The sequence below is a fragment of the Nycticebus coucang genome, chromosome 21, assembly GCF_027406575.1.
Source record: "Nycticebus coucang isolate mNycCou1 chromosome 21, mNycCou1.pri, whole genome shotgun sequence".
NCBI classification, from domain to species: domain Eukaryota; kingdom Metazoa; phylum Chordata; class Mammalia; order Primates; family Lorisidae; genus Nycticebus; species Nycticebus coucang.
The window spans coordinates 37,508,490-37,520,735 of NC_069800.1; the positions used below are offsets into that span (position 1 = coordinate 37,508,490).

The following is a 12,246-nucleotide window of genomic DNA, read 5'->3' on the forward strand; positions in this document are numbered from 1 at the left end:
GAAAATTGAATTGACTCAAATATCCATCTGCCAAAGTCTGGATAAATGAAAAGTGGTATAATTACATGATGCAATGCTACACAGCAATGAAAAGAAAATGACCTTGGTCACAAAATCAATAAGTGTAATTTAGATAGATCTGGAAAACACAGTGTTTAAACTGGACATTGCATTCAGTATAATAGCACATACTTAAGTTTTGAGAGCACAGTTTTGGGGCACTGTTTGTTTGTTTATTGTTTTGTTTTTTGAGACAGGGTCTCTCTTTGTTGCCCAGGCTAGAGTGCAGTGCTGCAATGATCGTTCACTACAACCTTGAACTCCTGGGCTCAAGGGATCCTCCAACTGCAGCCTCCTGAATTGTGACTAGACATGTGTGCCACCACACCCGGGTAATTTTTTTTCTTTTTTCTTTCGTAGAGACAAGGTCTCCCTATGTCACCCAGGCTGGTCTCTAGTTCTTGGCCTCAAGCGATCCTCTTACCTCTCAAAGGCCTGGGATTACAGGCATGAGCCACCACACCCAATCGGAACATAAAAATATTGTACATTATTTATATATCTATGTATCTACCTCCTTCTGGGCAGGGAGAGAGAGAAAATGAGATTGAGAAGGAATTACGAGGGGTACCAACCTTTTTTGTAATATTTTGTTTCTTTAACAATCTAAGACAAATATGTAAAATGGTGACACACGCCCACTTGGAGTGATGAATATTGGGGGGTGGGGGTATATATTATCCTGTGCACCTAGTTTTTTTCCAGAAAATAAATCCAAAATAAGTAAAACAAAATTTAAAATGATTTAGGCAATGTTCCTGTGATTGTTGTTTTGATTTCTTTTTTTTTCTTCACAGAATCACCATACACAAGAAATAGGCACCCATATGCAGAGGGAAATTATTTGGGAGGGGGAAACCTCCAAAATGTTAGCTGTGGTTTTGCCTCTGGCTGGCGGGAGCACAGGCAACATTTATTTTCTCCCTCTCACCAATGTGTCTTTTCTGACTTTGCTACGAGGGACATGCAGTGCTTGTTTAATAAAAACAAACAAAACACAGAGGAGCTTGTTGGTTCTCTGGGTCACAGGGTCCTCTGGGCCTCCATGGGGTCTCAGGTTCCAAAATACATCTGCCCTCTGACCTGGCAGGCTCATTCTTCCCATCCTGGAGGGAATGCCAGATGCCGGCTCACAAGCGGCCGAGCTCCCCAGGCCTGAGAAAGGACAGGCATGGCTGGTAGCCAAGGCCTGGCACAGCCAAGGGGGGCACATGCTCCACCCTGGTCCCCTCAGCCTCTGAGGCGGCAGAACCAGGGCACTGTCATTGTTCAAAAGGGAAACTGAGGCCAAGGAGGATACCCCAGTGGAAAAAACAGTGTTGCTAATAACAGAGGCAGCCGTGTCTGGGGCCTGTCTGGCTAGGACTGGGTGTCGATACGCTGGGTGACTTGGGACAAATCCCAGTGCATTTCTGGGCCAATTTCTCTGGCAGTCCCAATGGAAATAATCCTACTTCCTGCTGCACCTTTAGCTCTCCCAGGGTCTGAAGGACGTTTTCATGCAAAGAGATGCTGGATCTTTCCAGTAATAGCAAGGATAATAATAACAGCTACCAACTATAGCTCACTTTAGTACTAAACGCTTAAACGGCATTCTCTCATCTTCCTCTCCTGCGGCCCATTGTATTTTCCAAAAATGGCCTCCATAATATTCCCCAACCCCACATGCTCTTCTGTAAACTTGCCACTGCCCATCAAGAGGTAGAATGTATTCTCCTACCCCTGGAACGTGGGTGGGATTTGTGACTGCTTCTCTGAACAGAGGGCAGAGGATTTGACCCTGTGGGCATTTGTGAGGCTAGGTCACCCAGGTCATACGCCTTCTGCCCAAATCTCTCCCTTGAGATGCTCGCTCTTGGAAGCCCGCCACCAGGCCACGCGGAAGCCCCACCCACCTGAAGAGGCCATTACAGTTATCCAGCAGAGAGCCATAGATGGTGAGTAAATTGGTGAGTAAAAGAGCTTTCAGATGACTCCAGACCCTAGCCTGCAAGTCACTCCAGCTAATTCCAAGTGGGGCAGAGTTGAGCTATTCCCACTGAATCTAGCCAAAATTACAGGTTTATGAGTCAAATATATGTTGCATGGCTTTAAACCACTAAATGCTGGCATTCTTTGTTCCACAGCACTGGTAACTAGAGGAGCCCACCGCCATCTTGCCAGTGAGCAGTTGTTCTCACCTACTGAAGTGAAATAAAAATTCAATGCCAGGAATGTGGGGCTCTTGGTCCCAGGGGCTGGGTTGTGGGGTAACCTCAAAACCCAGCCCAGCACCCATAGGATCCAGCAATCGTGTCATGGTTCTCATTTGGGGTGGTGGGATGTACAGCTGGAAGACAGTTGACAAACAGACTGGTGTCCTGGGTGGAAAGGCTCTGGCACACCATGATACTGGCACCCCAAGATTCAGGCTGACAAACACCCTGAGGGATGTCCACAGCTCAGAGCTTCCCACCAGCACCCCAGCATGCTGCTATCCATGGCTCCAAGAGATGTGAGCAGCACAGTGCAGGAGGCTGGGCCTGCTTCAAACCACCCCACTTACAACCCAAGACTTTATAAGGCAGAGAGAGACAGTGGGGGGGAGGTGCTGAATTGTGGGGAGTGACCATCTCCTGGGAGTGGGAGACTCAGACTAGTGACAGTTCTCTTCTTTTGGATCCATATGCTTGAGGAACACAAACTGGAACGTGGCCCTCCAGGAATAACCTGTCCTCCAGACCCCCATCATTCCCAGGAACAGGACGATCAGTTCTCCCAGAGAAGTAGATCCCAGTATGTGACTTTGGACAAGTGGATTCCCTCTCTGGATATCAGTTTCCCTGTGAGCTAAATGCCAGGTAAGGAACCTGAGCATCCCCAGTTACACTGAGGCTCCACTGGCTCAAATGGGGAAGTGGGTTCACTTGGCAAGTGGTCAGGTTGGAGAGGCAGAGCGCGGATGGGCAGGTATTTTGTGCTCAGAAACGCCATCCCCCTTCTGGCCATTCAACTCCAGGTGTCCTTGAGAACTATCCCACTCATTCTCAGTCCCTCTGAGTCCCATGAGGTTGACAGCTCTCCAGGGCTCCATCACAAACAACCAGTGTCCCATCCCTCTGACTACAGGAGTTGGTTTATACATATGACTCAACCTGGAACTTTCCCTAGAGCTATAAGGAAAGGAGCCTTGCATTTCTGGGGTTACTAAATTGACAGATTGGAGCTGCTGCCACCAGTGGTGGTGGGAACTGTCAGAAGAAGAAGCCAACAGAAGAGAATAAGGTTCTAGAGCTGGAAGAAAACATTTCTACTATCATTCAAGTACATGGACCCACCCACGTCTGAGGATAGATACCCTACAGTTCTCAGTTACACTGGCCGATAAGTTCCCTTTTGTCCAAGCTACTTGAGCAAAAGCCAAAGTCTCCAGATGGATATAAGTGCAGTCTCCATGCTCCACCTTCATGGTAACTACAGGATGGCAAAGGGAAAATCAGCCTGGGGTTTGTGTTTGTATTTGGAGGCAAGACATTCAGAACATCCCCAACAGATCTTCCTGCTGCCCCAACCCTGGAGAGGAAAGGGTGACTACCTTATTCTCTATTTGGGGACTGCAGCCCCCACCCAGTATCAACAAACACTCATGAGGACTGCTATGAGCCTACCGTTAGGATAGGCAACAAACACAGAAATGAAACAGTGTGGCCACTACCCTGGAAGGGCGTTCAGTGTCAACGGGGACAAAGATCAGCAAACAAGCCCTTCGTGATGCAGGGTCAGTGCTGCAGGCAGGGGCAGGAAGGTTTCCCAGGGGAGGTGATGCCTGAGATAAGACCCACAAGAGAGGCAGAAGGGAGCCAGGTGAATGCAGGTGGGACAAGTTGTCAAACAGAAGCTACTGCAAGAAGCATAGTGATGAGGCCTCAGGAGGCAGGGAGCACAGGCAAGAAGAAAGCCAGTCCCCCTTCCCAGGGACAGAGTTCCGGGGAGAATGCCATGAGGCAGGAGGCCATATCCAGAGGGGACTTGTAAATCACAGAAAGAACTGGAGTTTAAAATGGAAGTATTTTAAAAGAAGCTGGGGCTGGATTTGTGTCTTAGAAAAATCACGCTGTGTCCAAGATGGATCAACCCAAGTTCCTTCTGTAGCCGTTGGTGTCCCTGCAGGAGAGGAAACACCCCGAGCTAAGAGAGTGACGCTCCAGCTGCTGTAACAAAATGCACTGAGCTGGGTGGGTTATAAGCAACAGAAATTTATTGCTTACAATTCTGGAGGCTTGGACCAGCAGATTTGACGTCTGCTAAGAGCTCTCTGCTTCAAAGAGGGTGCTTTCTTGCTCACGTGGCAGAAGGGAAGGGCCACTCTCTGGGGGCTTGCTTATAAGGATGTTAAACTCATTCACGACACAGAGCCCTCATAACCTAATCACTTCCAAAGGCCCACCTATTAATTCCATTGCCTTGATGATTAGGTTTCAACATATCAATTTTGGAGGACTCAAATATTCAGACCACTGCAGAGGATGATGATAGCTGTGATTAAATAAGCACATACTATGAGCCAGACTCTGTGCTAAACCCTTTACAGAGATCAGCTTTTCAACTGTCTTAACATCCCTATCAAGTAATTGCCATTGTCAACCCCACTGACAGAAGAGGAAACTGAGGGACAGACAGGTTAAGCAACCTGACAAAGGCCACACAGATGAGCCAGAATTCCAATTCAGACAGGCTGGCTCCAAAAACTTGCCCAGAATAATGAAGAGGGGGTAACAGGGAGAAATATTTAAAGAGTCCTGTTGGAAGAATAGGTCTGATTGGATGGCATGGCCAGGAGAGGATTGAGGGATGAGGGAGGGCTCATGTCTTCCAGTCAGGTCCTCCTATGTAATTTGTGGGGCCCAGAGCAGAATGCAAGAGCCAAGCCCTTTGTTCAAAATGTATTAAGAGGCTGGGTGTGGTGGCTCACACTTGTAATCCCAGCACTCTGGGAGGTTGAGGTGGGTGGCAGGTGGATCACTTGAACTCAGGAGTTCGAGACTAGACTGAGCAAGAGTGAGAATCCTGTCTCTACTAAAAATAGAAAAACTAGCCAGGTGTGGTGGCAGATGCCTATAGTCCCAGCTACTTGGGAGGCAAGAGGATCATTTGAGCCCAGGAGTTCGAGCCCAGGAGTTTGCTGTGAGCTGCAACTCCAGGGCACTCTACCCAAGGTGACAGAGTGAGATTCTATCTCAAAAAAAAAAAAAAAGTATTAAGAATTTTGAGATGGTAATATTCCCTTCTAGGCTTGGGGTCCTGGGTAACTACACAAGTCACACACTCAGGAAGCAGATTTGCTCCCAGGTTCCTGTTCTAGGTACCTGAAACAGCATCCCAGCCTCCTGCTCCTTAGCAGCCCAGCTCAAGCTCTGCATTCACTCATTCAGCAGATGTTTACTGAGAAGATATTGCATATCAAATGCACAGAGAAGTGAGTAATTAGCACCTTAAGAAGGATTAAGATGAAAAGGGGTTCTTGTCTAAGTCTTGGATGGGACTCAGGGCCTATGTGTCAGCAACATTTAAGCTACAAAATAAAAGATGAGTAGAAATTCTCCTGCCTGGGGCAGAAGGCACTTTCCAGAGGTGGTGGCAGCAATATCCCTCTTTTTATGCATGCTCTTTTTATGACAGTGGTACCCCTTCATCCAGAGGCAGGGTCTATATTCTCTGCCTTGAACCTGGGCAGACGCCAACCAACAGAATTTGGTGGAAATGCCACTGAAAGACTCTCGAGCCAAGGCATAAAAGGTGACGTGGCTTCTACCTAACCCTTGAGGGATGTGCACCAATGTAGCCATGAGTGGCTGTACAGGAAGCCTGGTTGGCTGAAGCCACCATGCTGAAGAGACCATAGGCAGGTGCTGACAGGTGGGGGAAAAAGCCTTCAGGATGATCTCTCCTCAGCCACCATCTGACTGTGACCTCATGAGAGACTCAGGCAGAACTGCCCAGCTGAGCTACTTCCAGATTCCTAAACCACAGAAACTCTGAAAAATAATACATAGTTTTATTTACTTATTTATTTATTTATAGATTTGTGGATGGATTTATTTATTTGTTTGTTTAGAGACAGAGTCTCACTCTCTTGCCCTGGGTAGAGTGCCGTGGCAACACAGCTCACAGCAATTTCAAACTCCTGGGTTTAGATGATCCCCTTACTTCAGCATCCAGATTAGCTAGAACTACAGGCACCCACCATAACACCCAGCTAGTTTTTCTATTGTCAATAAAGACAGGGACTCACTCTTGCTCAGCCTGGTCTCGAACTCCTGAGCTCAAGCAGTCCACCTGCCTCAGCCTCCCAGAGTGCTAGGATTACAGGCATGAGCTACCCTGCCCAGCCAAAGGTTATTATTATTTTAAGCCACTAAATGTTGGGGTAATTTGTTGGCAGCCATAGTAATGCAAAAGAAAATAAAAATCTCAAGACCACTCCTCCCAACTCCTTATGCAAAATAGAAGGTAAAGGTCTCAGGCACCTGTGAAGAACGGGCCCACAGATCAGTCAGAAGGAAATTCCTTGTTGGCCTCCTATAAGCAAAAACATCTAAATTGTAACTTTATGTCTAAAGGCCAGGTCTAGATCCTAAAACTAAAATCTATTCTGGTTCCACACTAGTAATGAATTACAAGTTCATCTTTACAGGTGCAGAACAGAGACAAGATCATACCTTCTTTCACCCACCCAGGGATGTCTACATAATTGATGCTTCTTTTACTTTTTTCTCCTCTAACATTTGCCTTATCTTATATAAAATGTAGATTTTTCTGGGTCTCACAAGAATGTAAACATTTTTTCCCATGACCTGCCTTTTTTTTTTTTTTTTTTTTGGTATGCCTTTAAGTACTGAAACTTCCAAATTCCTCTTTGGGAAAACAGCTTTGCCCGTGATTTGTTTTTCCCAGGCCCATCCACAACTTTTGCTTAGTAAACCTCCATTGATTGAGATTTTTGCCTTAGTCACTTATTTTGGGTCAACAGTAACTAGAACACTGATGAAAGGTGGGGGCAAGGATGGGTGGGGAAAATGCTCTGGATGGAGAATACAGCACATGCCAAGGCCCCACAGTGAGGAGGCAGTGGGGAAATGGAGGTGCAGAGAAGAGCAAGGCTGTCTCTGAGGCTTTCTAGCCCTGGCACACAGGCGGAGCACACCAGCCTGTCCACCAGGCATAGAACTCTGCCTAGATTCTTCCATGGATGGGTAAATCTGTCTTTTTGTTTTTGTTTTTTGTTTTTTATTTGAGACAGAGTCTTACTCAGTTACCCTGGGGTTGAGTGCTGTGGTGTCATAACTCGCAGCAACCTCAAACTCTTACAGGCACCCACCAAAATGCTTGATTAGCTTTTCTATTTTTAGTAGGGTCAGGGTCTCACTTTGAGGCTTGAACTCCTGAGCTCAGGTGATCCACCCACCTCAGCCTCCCAGAGTGCTGGGATTATAGTGTGAGCCACCACTCCTGGCCTGTAAACCTATTTTCTCTTCTGTGTGGAGAGCTGTTGGTGCAAATATGGGTCCCATGTTTGTTTAGCAAAGCCTGTGTCAGGGAGAAAATCATATTTTGTGCATTCGTTCATTCTCTCCTTCATTAAGACCCCCTGTGCCTACCATTGTCACTTGGTGCTTCACAATAACCTTCCCCCAGGAGGTGCTAATGTGTCTCCAGTGAACGGGTGCAGAGATAGAGGCTGAGAGAGCTGGGTCCTCTGCCACTTCCAGGAAGGGGTGAGTGGGAGGCAATGGGGTGGGCTCCCAGGCCAGCCTGGGGACTGAGTCTGCCCCCTTTCCCCAGGTCCAGGACAAGCACATCCAGGCTGTGTGACTGGGCAAATCACTGTCCTGCTCCAGCAGAGGTTCTGTTCTCTCCTCTGTAAAATGGGAGGATAAGCCCTGGTGTCACTGGGGTTATCAAACAACTCAGTCAACCATAACAACAGTCACCACTTACATTTGGCCCAGGCACTTGGACAAACTCTCCACCTGCATTAACACACATCCTCCCCACATGATCAGGGTGATCCAACTCCACTCACAGTGGAGGCAACTAGGGCAGAGCTGGGCAGGCAGAGTCCTGAGCACAGGGAGGACCCCACGGGTGCTGGCATCTGATGACAATCTGCTTTTTCGCTTCCTGACAGAGCCCCACACCTGGTGTAAAGTTCTCAGTCCCCGATGAGCCTCTAGTCTGCTGCTGCTCCCAAATAGCCTGCACCTGTTCAAAACTCCATCAGCTTTAGAAAAACAAAGGAAAGAGACAACACAAAACAGCCAGAGTAGCCTCCATTCTAGGAAAACAAGAGGGAGTGGGGAGAAGCTGGCACAGCCAGGAGAGGCCCAACCAACTCCTGAGCACCTCCTGCCTGGAGACCATGATCCCAGGATCAAACCCCTGCCCTTGTCAGGTTCACATTCCAGTGGGTTGGGAGTGAGAGAGGATACCCAGGAAAAGTGAGGTCTGAGAGAACAGAGGTCTTCTCAAAGAGACCCCAAGGACACACCTGCAAGGTCCTCCCTGTGGTAACTCAGCTCTTAGGAATTCATAGAAACTTAACGTCTTGGGACCTAGAAACTAACACTTGTTTCTGCTTCTGTAAAAGACTGCGGTTCTATAAAAGCCCAAACCTGCTTCTCCAGCTTGATTCAAACTGACCAGTGAGAAAGGTATCCATGGTCCAGACCTTTTGATTGGAGATAAAAAGGAGAAGACTGAGCCAGTCAGGGAGCACAGCCATTTTAGAATTTAGTCTGCCCTTGCTCCACCAGCCAGAACAAAGCCTTTGCTCTTTTAAACACGTTTAAACACAGTATTTTTCTCCTTGTCTTTCTGCAACAGGAGAGGAAGACACAATAACTGCCAGCCCTGTTCTAACTCAATTTTCATGCCCTAGGAAGTAGGTGGTATTATTTTCTTTGTTTAAGAGGAAATGAAGGCACAGAGAGGTTAAGTGGCTTATCCAAAGTCACACAGCTGACAGGTGGTAGAACCAGTAAACCAAAAATTCCTCAATCCCTTGCTGAGGACTCACACACATTCCTCCTGCAAGAGCTGAGGTTCACCCTGGTTTACCCTGATCAGGATGGGGAGGCCCAGAGAGGTGAAGCCAGCAGTGGGGGAGCTGGGATTTACAGCCAGCTGCCTCGGACTCCAGGCAGAGCTGCAGAGGCCGACTACACCCCAAGCTCTTCTTCGCACCACAACCTCCCCATCACCCCCACTCCCCACTCCAGCTTCAGGCAGTCCCAGGCAATCTGCCCCAGGTCACCACAACTTCTCATTACTGTCACAGCAACCCAGCCAGGACCTCACCAGGCCCCGAGGGAGAAGGAAGGATGGGACCAACTCCAGCTGAGGCACCCACTTCCCTGGCCTTGGAAGGATTTCTGGGTCTCTGGAAGCAAACTAGATCTGCTGCCTCCTCCCCGGCCTCACCCTCTGCCTGCCCCCCTCTGCTCTCTCTGGGGGTCACTTCCCTTGTATTCCGAGCCATAACAGGGATCCAGAACAGGCAAGGCAGAGGGGGCTGAAACTTGAGATCCTTGGAGGGCAGGGAGGGAAGAAACAGACAGAAGAGAGAGAGAGAGAGAGGCAGGAGGAGAGAATTCAGTTGTGCTTGGTTTTCCAAAGGGGACAGCCTTGGGGTTTGGTATTCGTTGTGTGCTCGCGTGTCTGTGTGCTGTTTTCTTTTCTCCCCTCCTGCAGGGAGGCCAGGCCCCGACTGGATAATAAAAGGACTCAGAGGCCAGGCGGGCAGAGTGAGGCCCGTGCAGGACAGGAGGAAGGAAGGGAAAGGGGAAAGAATAGAGGTGAGGGGTGTTGGGGTGGGGAGTAGGAGGCGGTGAGAGGAAGCAGAGCAGCTGTGGCATTCAGACAAGTATAAATAGCCTCCTGCGCCTGCCCCGGACAGAGCTCTGGCCCCCGGGGTTTGCAGCTGCAGCAGCTGGACAAGCAGGCCCGGTCGCCGTCTGCTCTGGCGCCCTGTGTGCTGGGCACAGGGCTGGGCGGTGGGCAAGCACGGCCCCTGGGGGCTCCGACTGACACCCCTCACCATTGCCACATCCCTGGATGCTCTCCCAGCCAGCCATGCTGCTGGCTGGCCTCCTCCTCATGGTGGCCACCACAACTGCAGCTCAACGGAGGGGACAGGAGGCAGGGGGGCGCCGCAGAGCACACCGAGTCCAGCACGGCCAGTGCAGCTACACTTTCGTGCTGCCCGAGCCTGAGCCCTGCCCGCTGGAGCCTGAGACCTTTGGGGGCCCCAACAGCCTCCAGAGGGATTCCCCAGCGGCTGCACTACACCTGGGGGACTGGCCAACTCAGCGGGTGCGGCAGCTGGAGAAAGTGCTGGAGAACAACACGCAGTGGCTGCAGAAGGTAAGGGCTGGGCTTCCAGGGGCACGGGGAGGGCGGCTCTGGGTCTGTCATGATTGGCAGGTGGAACGTCCATCCCATGGACCCTCCCTGGGCTCTGAGTTGTACATATTGGGATGTACAAGGCTGAGAGAGGGGCAGGGATGGACCTAAGGTCACATGGCAAGATTGGGCAGCGTCAGAACTGGAACCTGGCTCCTTAACTGCCATTCACTCATTTATCCAACAAAAACTCAATGAGTGCTGATTGCGGGCTGGGCCATCCTAGGTGCTAGGGACACAGCAGCACACAGAATAGAACGTCTGCTTCTGGATAGTGGGGGAAAGAGGCGATAGAGTTACCCATGGTGTCGGATGGTGAAGCAAAGCAAAGCAGGGCAGGTCTGAGGTCAGGGCAGGGCAGGTGATGCAGGCCGTGGAGACCCTGGAAGGACTCTGAGTGTCATAAGAGCCACTGCAGGGTGTTGAGTTGGGAGAGATATCCCTACTCTGGTTTTAATGGAATAGACCATAGCGGATGCAGGGGAGCCCAGGGGAATAGACTGAAGGTGGATGCAGGGAGCCCAAGGAGGCAGCCACTGCAGCCCCCAGGCATGAAATGATGGAGTCCTGGAGCTGGATGGGGTGGGTAGGGGGTGTGGTTGGTTGGATTCCCGGGCATTCTGCACAAGGTGCCGATCCCTCAGCTCTGCTGATGAAATGGATGTGGGTCGCAGGGAGCAAGGATTTGAGGGCACCACTGTGGTTTGACCCAAGACTAGGGCCACTGTAAGATCTATCCCCTGTCATTCTTTCGTCTTGATGCTCTGAGCACCTACTGTGTGCCCTTGGTGAGGCACTGGGTGGGCATGGGCGCAGGGATAACATCCTGGGACTATGATGACATCTGGGGGACAGTCCACAACTGGCCAGCACATGCAAGGGCAGTGCCTGGGACAGAAGCTACCAAGGAAAGAGAGTGAAACCAGGAGACAGACCAGGAGAGTGGTGGCTGTGAGGCTTAGGGTATGGACCAATTTATGGAGCTGTAGAATGTATTTATTAAACAGCAGGCAAATGCAACAGCCTCTACCATGGGGAGCTAAGTGGGTTCCCAAGGTGCCCTCAAGGAGCACCCTCTGCTTACCCTGTGGTCTCTAATTGTTTCAATCCTGCCCCCAATCAGTAAAGAATGCTTGCTCTCCTGATACATGCATATTTATTTAATATTTACACACATCTATCCATATTAATATAATATGTACATGGAATAACACAAATAAAAATGAAACTTTTACAAGATAACATATGAAATCATGTAAATTGAAGTTTTAAGTGTTTCCTCTGTTTTTCAAAGGATTGTTTTGTGCACAGCCTGGATTTATACATCCCTTAAGTGACGAGGCTGCAGTGTACATATCAAACACGCCCTGTTCACACACGCATGCACATGTACGCATGCGCACACACAGGCCTAGCTTTCCATCTTCCTTCCTGCCCTGAGCACTGGCTCAGTCTCTCACTCACCATCTTCCCATAGCCCTTTGCCCACCCAAATATCCACCCACCTGCCCTGTGACACTTTCATCCTGCCACCACCCCATGCCTATGTTCCCCTTGAGGGAGCTTTTGGCCTCAAACACTGGAACCCAATGTGATGAGGGTTCCATGCCGCACTGAAATCTGTGTGCATCTTACCAGAAATGAGGCATTCTCCAGGCCTCACCCCATCCTTGAGCTTCCATCTTCACTTTCCACCCCTACCCATCCTCCTCCACCCCTGCCCATCCTCTCACCAGACCCTTGACC

General features: G+C 49.6%; 1 protein-coding gene across 5 annotated transcripts in view; it reads left to right on the top strand.

Moving 5' to 3' along the window:
• The first annotated feature begins 9,648 nt into the window (after nt 1–9,648).
• Nucleotides 9,649–12,246, top strand: part of ANGPT4 (angiopoietin 4) — a 42,362-nt gene continuing 39,764 nt past the window's right edge. For 3 of the 5 annotated variants that reach the window (XR_008376582.1, XM_053574499.1, XM_053574498.1), the window contains exon 1: nt 9,649–10,461. Coding sequence is in view for 4 of the 5 variants with exons in the window: in XM_053574499.1 (XP_053430474.1) it covers nt 10,153–10,461 (309 nt within the window). In the remaining variant the exon portion in view is untranslated. The remainder of the gene's footprint in view (nt 10,462–12,246) is intronic. The other 2 variants (XM_053574496.1, XM_053574497.1) reach the window with 2 other exon arrangements.